General features: G+C 48.5%; 1 protein-coding gene and 1 long non-coding RNA gene across 2 annotated transcripts in view; one reads left to right on the top strand and one right to left on the bottom strand.

Moving 5' to 3' along the window:
• LOC134069584 (uncharacterized) overlaps window positions 1-2964 on the top strand; it is a 6544-nt gene extending 3580 nt beyond the window's left edge. Inside the window, exons 2-3 of the long non-coding RNA XR_009936843.1 lie at window positions 1235-1394; window positions 2030-2964. This is a non-coding gene — a long non-coding RNA (uncharacterized LOC134069584). The remainder of the gene's footprint in view (window positions 1-1234; window positions 1395-2029) is intronic.
• recql5 (RecQ helicase-like 5) overlaps window positions 1-10000 on the bottom strand; it is a 34713-nt gene that overhangs the window by 22281 nt on the left and 2432 nt on the right. The window contains exons 4-8 of the mRNA XM_062525573.1: window positions 9484-9718; window positions 8280-8376; window positions 7832-7943; window positions 5733-5895; window positions 4481-4566 (exon numbers count right to left, since the gene is read on the bottom strand). Of these exons, the coding sequence (XP_062381557.1) occupies window positions 4481-4566; window positions 5733-5895; window positions 7832-7943; window positions 8280-8376; window positions 9484-9718 (693 nt within the window). The remainder of the gene's footprint in view (window positions 1-4480; window positions 4567-5732; window positions 5896-7831; window positions 7944-8279; window positions 8377-9483; window positions 9719-10000) is intronic.

Genomic DNA, 10000 nt, shown 5'->3' with positions numbered 1-10000 from the left:
GACTTCATCAAATTTCCATCATATTCCAGAAATTCCAAGACCCGTAGGAGTGCTGACACACCCTCATACACACCAAAACACACACACACACACACACACACACACACACACACACACACACACTCTCCCTCATGCAAACAAACACAAAACATCACAGAGACACACCCTCACACACACACACACACACACACACACACACACACACACACACACACACTCTCTCCCTCATGCAGACAAACACAAAGCGTCACAGAGTCACACCCTCACACACACAGCACGGTCATCAGCTGTAATCACATCACACTTGATTACTCCCTCCCTCACACACACACACAAACACACACACACACACACATACACACACACACAGATCAGCTGCAATCACATCACACTTGATCACTCACTGCTATTGATTATAGGATAAGTAATGCATCACACACACACACACACACACTTCCGAGCATGCAAATGTGTCTGTACATACTGTAACACACCAGTTCTCTTTACACTACAGAGTCTCTCTCTGTGTCAATCAAGCACACACACACACACACACGTTGGTACACTCGCTCGTTTTCACATTCACCTCTGTCTACATTTAGATTCTCTCTCTCTCTCTTCCTCTGTCTGTCAAACACACACAGACACTGAAAGTTGTTTCCATCAAGAGCAGTCTTCTTCTCCTAGACACACACAAAAACACACTCAAATTCATGCATGCACCCCCCCCCCCCCCCCCACACACACACACACACCTGAGGCCAAGGTGTGTGTAGAGTCATATCTTTCCTCATAAACTGGAACAAAGTGTGCAGTGCTTCAACATGTCTATTAAACATCAGGAACATTCAGGAACATCACTGCAGCACACACACACACACACACACACACACACACACACACAGTCTGTTTGTTTACACTATATATCACACTGCAGCAAAGACATTTCACAAACTATCACACACACAAACATATCACACTCGGAATCACAGAAAGATACACAGACACACACACAGACAGACACACACACACACACACACACACATATGCCCATGTATGCACACATACACACTCAGCTAGATCAACCACTTCTGCAAACTCTGCCTTCTTTAGTTTCTATAGCATTATGACATCATAATGTGCCATTGTGTGTGGGTTGATCCTGCACATGTGTGTGTTTGTGTGTGTGTTTGTGTGTAACTGAACACACCCTGTGTCCTTTTTCTCCAATCAGTGCCCAGGTCAGAGTGATTGACAGCTAGACGGGCCAGTGAGGATGGACGTTAAGCAGGAGGCGCAGAACCTGCTGGAGAGGGTGTGGCTTAAGCTCAAGGGTCTGCCCAACGCCAGCGAGGTGGAACTGGCAGCCTTCTTCATCATCGTCATCTTCATGGGTCAGTATTCATCACTAGCATGCAAGCATGAATCTGAGTGTGTGTGTGTTTTGCGTGCGTGTGTGTGTGCAATCATTAGTGATCACGAGCCACCGTGACGTCCAGCTGAACCTTGTTCATTTTGACAGCTAGAAGCTGTCATCAAGCAAGGCAGGAAACTAGAGCGATTTAAGCGCAACAGACTTTATTTTCGCAGAGAGAACGCATCATACTATAAATACATTCATTACAAAACCATACCACACTGAAATTTGCCCTTTGACAATAATTTAAAATATATAATTCATAAATGTTGCGTTTGCCAAAGAGAAAGTATAATCATCTCATATGGCTATTCTAAGCCATCAAATGTGTCAATATAATAGGCCTATGCTACATTACAGCAAATAGGCTGCGCATGTTCAGGAAAGGTGTTATGTCCGAGATAGTCCATAAATTCAACTCTTCAACTTTGTAATCCACCGCCGATTTACTGCTGCACAGTGCTATGCCACCTGAAAAACTTGCGTACACGCGAGTTCAGACTAGACGTGAGATTTGAGCGTACAGCAGCGATCACGTTCACATTGATAAATGCCATACTTTGCTGATAGGGGCGTGTGTATAATGTGTGTGTGTGTGTGTGTGTGTTGCAGTGATGTTCCTGGTGATGCTGATAGGGGCGTGTTCACACAGCTGCTGCTGTGGAAGACGACGGCGTCGGAGCACCGTACCCTGATTACCCACAATCCTCTCTGCTCCTCTGGACATGATCCATCTCCAACACACACACACACACACACACACACCCCTAGACAGGGCCTCCTAGAGAAGGCATCAGCATTCCATCTGCTGCTCCTGCACCAAGCAACCAGCAACCACACAATGAGGACCCCCTGTGTGTATATGTGTGTGTGTGTGTGTGTGTGTGTGTGATAAAAAGAGAGTTCACTGGTCATGAATTTAGTCACACACACACACACAATACATAGAAGTACACACAAACAAAGAAACAAACAAATAAACACACACACACACACACACACACACACACACAGACTCAGTTCACTCACAAGTAAAAAGGATCTTCAAGAATTAAAGCTTCTTAAAACAAAGTGTGTGTGTGTGTGTGTGTGTGTGTGTGTGTGTGTGTGGCCATATTCCCACGCTGGCACACGAAAACTGGACTGGAAAAGCTGACCTCATCTCAAAAGACACCAACACACACACACACACAGCTTTTCTCCACAAATGCCAAACCCTAAGACTGTGTTAGTACAGTACTAGACTGTGAGCGTCCTCTGCTGGACACTAAAGGACCTGCAGCCGCGATTAAGAGCCTGATGATGACGAGGACGATGAAGGATTGTTACCACAGAGATTATACCTGCTTTAAAGACTTCTGATACCATGGAGTTGAAGATGTATACAAACAAAAGTTTATAAGATATAAGATGAACGTTAAAGTTTATAAGATGTAAGATAAACGTTAATGTTTATAAGATAATTGATGCAACTGTGTGAAGTGATAAATATCTGACTAACTGATATGCCAGTTAATGCTATTAATTAAACACACACAAACACCTTTCGTCCTGTTTCATTCAAGTGGAAGTCCTTCTATTGTAGTAAAATATAGATGAAAGGCGTGTGTATGTATGTATGTGTGTGTGTGTGTGTGTGTGTGTCATCATCTAAACCAGGGCTATTCAACTTCAGTACCAAGAGGGCCGAATGGAAAAATCACTGGGTTTTCAGGGGCCGCATAAAATAAGACGCCGCAAAATAATTGTATCCAACAATATTTGATAAAATCAGAGTAAAATTCAGTTAAATTCAATTGAATTTTATACACTGGCATAGAAACTAAGAACATAGCCTATTATCCATATCCATAAAAAATCTTCTCAGACAGGTGATAGGCTGCCACACAACCTACAAGTATTTGAAAACACCCAGGCTAACCATAGTATTTCATACCTGATGTCTGATAGCTGCCATATCATGCATCAGTGGGAAAAAATGCAGTGTTGATTTAACTAGCCTACTTCAAGATAATTCATAAGTGTTTCAAACACACACAGTAGCCTACAGCGCCAATCTCTCAAATATACTTAGCATTGAATTTAAAGAAAATGTAATGCCAGCTCTGCCTCTGTTTATCTGTTTCACAATTTCTTACCGCCAAAGATTCTAAACTTCGAGCCTGCGCAAATCACAAACAATAACATTCCCACGAGTGGAGTGAAGATGGCTCTGTCTAAAGAAACGTCTAATTGACAACGAGAATCGTTCATTTTACCCTCTGCAACAAGTACGAGACTTTCATGTTTATTGTGCAACGAATCCATCGCTGTAAAGAAGGAATATAAAGTCAAGAGGCAATTCTCTACAAACCACAGCTCCTGCACTAACTTTCCCGAGGGCTCGGAGGAACAGAGACCGGGTATGATTGTAACATTTTTGATTTGCGCACGCTCGAGGTTTAGAATCTTTGGCGGTAAGAAATCGTAATTTAATCAACATTTAATGATAACATTTAAAACGAGTTACACATTTGGAAATGTCAGTTTGTGTAGTGATGTGCTGTGTTCTCTGAGTGAAGATAACTGGAAGAATTAGTCTGGCCAATAGGGGCGGGCCGACAGTGCGCTACTCGCCAATCATATGAAGATCTGTGCACACCCGTCAAAGCGAGTTCATTCTCATGACGAGACACGCGGGCCACAGGAAATTTGAAGCGGGCCACATCTGGCCCGCGGGCCGCTAGTTGAATAGGCCTGATCTAAACTATTAGAGAGATATCGTATGGAATCCATTCTTCAGTGTTTAAGTGTGTCTGGGTGTCTGCATGGATCCTGCATCTGTGTGTGTGTGCGTATATGTCTGCATGTGTTTGTGTGTGTGTGTGTGTGTGTGTGTGTGTGTGTGTGTGCATGTGTGTTTGTGCAAGCTCTGGCATCAGTGTCTGTGTGTGTATGTGTGTGTGTGTGTGTGTGTGTGTGTGTGTGTGTGTGTCTGTGTGTCTGTGTGTCTGTGTGTCTGTGTGTCTGTGTGTCTGTGTGTCTGTGTGCGTGCGTGTGTGTGTGTGTGTGTGGTCCACTTACTCCTCCTGTTCACAGTAGGACACCATGGCTGAGAAGTCCTTGAGTGCAGCTTTGTCCTGCTCCTTCTCAGCTCCTCCTCTCTTCGCCTGAAACACACACCCCAGCATCACACACACACACACCATAGCATTACATTTACACACACACCACACATACACACACACACACACACCACAGCATTACATTTACACACACACACACACACACACACACACACACACACACACACCATAGCATTACATTTACACTCACACCATAGCATTACATTTACACACACACACACACACACACACACACACACACACCACAGCTTTACATTTACACACACACACACACACACACACACCCCAGCATCACACACACACACACACCATAGCATTACATTTACACACACACACCACAGCATTACATTTACACACACACACCACTGCATAACATTTACACACACACACACCATAGCATTACATTTACACACACACACACACACACACACACACCACAGCATTGGGTTTACACCAGATGTGGGAATTGGCAAAAAAGTGACGATTCGATAATATTGCGATATTTGGGCCACGGTACGATAGTATTGCGACATTTGGGCCGCGATACGATAGTATTGCGATATTTGGGCCACGGTACGATAGCATTGCGATATTTGGGCCACAATACGATAGTATTGCGATATGTGGGCCATGATACGATATTATTGCGATTCTGGAAGTATCGCGATACGATTCTGCGATATATTGCTATTCACGTCTCCCTTATTAATGGAAGGCATTACAAAAACGAAGGACAATAACATTGTTCACCTCACTTGGCATGGTGCATATCACAGTCCTACTATTCGCATTTGGTTGAAAACTGAAATACACTTTCAATGTGAAAGAAGATGGGAGTGTTCTGTAATGTGATTTGTGAAGCCATTTTTATTTCAAATTGCCACCTTGTGGGCAAATTACATGTTATCAGAGTAAACCCCGCGTAACACGACCCAAATAAAAATGAAATAGATTCGAATAAAATATTGCGATATTTAACAGAATCGACTTTTCCCCCCACCACTAATTAACACAGACACACACACAACACACACATACGTAAACACACACACAACACACACACACACACATACACACAACACACACATACTGTACGTAAACACGCACAAACACACACACACACACACACACACACACATCACACACATACGTAAACACACACACACGTGAACACACACACACACACACACCTGTTTGCGGGCCACCTCCTTGTGTATGAGGAAGGCCATCTGCTCGCGGTCCCGGTGTGAGTAGTAGGTTCTGCAGCAGGAGGGGAGGCCATCTCGCCCCGCACGCCCAGACTCCTGGTAGTAGCTCGCCAGCGACTTAGCCAGGTTCCAGTGGGCCACGAACCTACACACACACACACACACACACACACACACATATGAGTGATAGCTCGCCAGCGACTTAGCCAGGTTCCAGTGGGCCACGAACCTACACACACACACACACACACACACACACACATATGAGTGATAGCTCGCCAGCGACTTAGCCAGGTTCCAGTGGGCCACGAACCTACACACACACACACACACACACACACACACATATGAGTGATAGCTCGCCAGCGACTTAGCCAGGTTCCAGTGGGCCACGAACCTACACACACACACACACACACATATGAGTGTTAGCTCGCCAGCGACTTAGCCAGGTTCCAGTGGGCCACGAACCTACACACACACACACACACACATATGAGTGTTAGCTCGCCAGCGACTTAGCCAGGTTCCAGTGGGCCACGAACCTACACACACACACACACACACATATGAGTGTTAGCTCGCCAGCGACTTAGCCAGGTTCCAGTGGGCCACGAACCTACACACACACACACACACACATATGAGTGTTAGCTCGCCAGCGACTTAGCCAGGTTCTAGTGGGCCACGAACCTACACACACACACACACACACACACACACACACACACACACATGAGTGATAGCTCGCCAGCGACTTAGCCAGGTTCCAGTGGGCCACGAACCTACACACACACACACACACACATATGAGTGTTAGCTCGCCAGCGACTTAGCCAGGTTCTAGTGGGCCACGAACCTACACACACACACACACACACATATGAGTGTTAGCTCGCCAGCGACTTAGCCAGGTTCTAGTGGGCCACGAACCTACACACACACACACACACACACACACACACACACACACACACACATGAGTGATAGCTCGCCAGCGACTTAGCCAGGTTCCAGTGGGCCACGAACCTACACACACACACACACACACATATGAGTGTTAGCTCGCCAGCGACTTAGCCAGGTTCTAGTGGGCCACGAACCTACACACACACACACACACACACACACACACACACACACATGAGTGATAGCTCGCCAGCGACTTAGCCAGGTTCCAGTGGGCCACGAACCTACACACACACACACACACACATATGAGTGTTAGCTCGCCAGCGACTTAGCCAGGTTCTAGTGGGCCACGAACCTACACACACACACACACACACACACGAGTGTTAGCTCGCCATCGACTTAGCCAGGTTCCAGTGGGCCACGAACCTACACACACACACACACACACACACACACACACACACACACACACACACACACACACACGAGTGTTAGCTCGCCAGCGACTTAGCCAGGTTCCAGTGGGCCACGAACCTACACACACACACACACACACACACACACACACACACACACACACATATGAGTGTTAGCTCGCCAGCGACTTAGCCAGGTTCTAGTGGGCCACGAACCTACACACACACACACACACACACACACACACACACACACACGAGTGAGCTCTCGCCAGCGACTTAGCCAGGTTCCAGTGGGCCACGAACCTACACACACACACACACACACACATATGAGTGATAGCTCGCCAGCGACTTAGCCAGGTTCCAGTGGGCCACGAACCTACACACACACACACACACACACACACACACACACGAGTGTTAGCTCGCCAGCGACTTAGCCAGGTTCTAGTGGGCCACGAACCTACACACACACACACACACACACACACACACACATATGAGTGATAGCTCGCCAGCAACTTAGCCAGGTTCTAGTGGGCCACGAACCTACACACACACACACACACACACACACACACACACACACACACATGAGTGTTAGCTCGCCAGCGACTTAGCCAGGTTCCAGTGGGCCACGAACCCACACACACACACACACACACACACACACACACACAGAGAGACAGACAGACAGACAGACAGACAGACAGACAGACAGACACACACACACAGTTGGTGTCTCACCTGACGCTTGCTTTGTCCACGCCCATCCCAAAGCTGATGGTTGCCACGATAACAGGAACCTTCCCCTCCGTCCAATCAGTCTGAGCCTGGAGCCGGTCACATGACTTCAGCCCTGCAGGAGAGAAGGAGGGAGAGAAGGAGGGAGGGAGAGAGAAGGAGGAGGAGAAGGAGGGAGGGAGAGAGAGAATGAGACTTTTAAAGGTTCCTTTACTGACTGTCAGAATGTAACCAAGTAGCCCTTATTAAAACCTCACCCTCAACACCCACATATGAGTGAGAGGGGGAGAGAGGGGGAGAGAGAGAGAGAGGGGAGAGAGAGAGAGAGGGAGAGAGGAATGGAGAACAGGAGGAGGTGTAGAAAACCAAACCTGTTGAGCAGGAACACATAATAACAGAACCCTGTTTAATAACACAGCGGAGTGAGTGTGTGTGTGTGTGTGTGTGTTACCTGCATGGTAGGGTTTGGCCAGGACTCCCAGTTTGGTGAGCTTATGGGCCACTTCTTCACAGCCATCTCTGGTTCTGCAGTACACAATCCCACAACCCTACACACACACACAGACACACACACACACACACAAACACACACACACACACATCATTGTAAAGGCTATTAATAATAATAACTTTTAAAACGTTGCATCACCACACACACATTGAAATAGACTGCCGTAGCCTAAATCTTCAAATTGTGGCCGCGGTCTTTTATTTACTCAGGGTGCGCAAAGCACAGGCCCTTATTTGGGCCACACTTGCATTCTCTGCCTTCACGAGCGTCTCACTGAGACACTTCCTTTGGGGCGGCAGGCCGGTGGGCTCAAAAGCGGGGGGTTGACGGTTGGGCTTCCTCTCGGACAGTGTTGCCAGATTGGGCGGGTGCCCGCCCAATTGGGCTTATTTTATATCGTTCGGCGGGGGAAAATAAGCTGTAGGCGGGTAAATAACATTTTGAGTTCAATGGTTCTCTCTGAGAAAAACGTCATCGGGCGGTTTTTTGCTGAAGACGGCGGGGTGATTGGGCGGAAATCAGTCAACCCAATCTGGCAACACTGCTCTTGGACCGTCTGATTACGGAGCGAAATGTTGGGACTGATGGGCACTGAGCTCTGGGGGGTGCTTGATGGTCAGTTGGAACAGCGTGGGGATTTCCACCCGCCGCTGCTCATCGCGAGACAAGGCCGCCGCTTTCATTCACTCACTGACCCAATGCAGCCCGCTAATGCAATAATATATCAATCAACCTAACCTATGCGCACACACATACACACACACACACCTGGGCCCCCTCCTTGAGTGAGTCCTGGGCACGCACGCGCACGCGCACACACACACGCACGCACGCACGCACGCACGCACGCACGCACGCACGCACGCACGCACGCACGCACGCACGCACGCACGCACGCACGCACGCACGCACGCACGCACTCCTTGAGTGAGTCCTGGGCACGCACGCGCACACACACACACACACACACCTGGGCCCCCTCCTTGAGTGAGTCCTGGGCACGCACGCGCACGCGCACACACACACGCACGCACGCACGCACGCACGCACGCACGCACGCACTCCTTGAGTGAGTCCTGGGCACGCACGCGCACACACACACACACACGCACGCACACACACACGCACACGCACACACACACACCTGGGCCCCCTCCTTGAGTGAGTCCTGGGCGAACTTGGCGAGGTGTGCGTGGGGGTCGGGGAGGACCTCGCGGAAGACCACGTCGTAGTGCAGGTTGGCGCGGAAGACGGGCGTGGAGAACTGCTTAGGGTCCTGCAGACGCAGCGAGCGCGCAATGTCCTCACGCACCCTCTGGGGGGCAGTAGCGGTCAGCGCCAGGCACGGCACCGTGGGCAACAGGCGCTCACGCACCTCCCTGGAGGAGGGAGAGAAGGAGGGATAGAGAGAGAGGGAGAGAAGGAGAGAAGGAGAGAGAAGGAGAGAAGGAGGGATAGAGAGAGAGGAAGAGAAGGAGGGATAGAGAGAGAGGAAGAGAAGGAGGGATAGAGAGAGAAGGAGAGAAGGAGGGATAGAGAGAGAAGGAGAGAAGGAGGGATAGAGAGAGAGGAGGGAAGGAGGGATAGAGAGAGGGAGAGGGAGAGAAAGAGAGAGAGGGAGAGAGAGAGAAAGAGGGAGAGAGGGAGAGTGAGAGAGAGAA

The sequence above is a fragment of the Sardina pilchardus genome, chromosome 22 (assembly GCF_963854185.1).
Source record: "Sardina pilchardus chromosome 22, fSarPil1.1, whole genome shotgun sequence".
Classification (NCBI taxonomy): Eukaryota; Metazoa; Chordata; class Actinopteri; order Clupeiformes; family Clupeidae; genus Sardina; species Sardina pilchardus.
The sequence above is the reverse complement of the archived record's forward strand: the minus strand, read 5'-3'. Positions and strand labels throughout refer to the sequence as shown.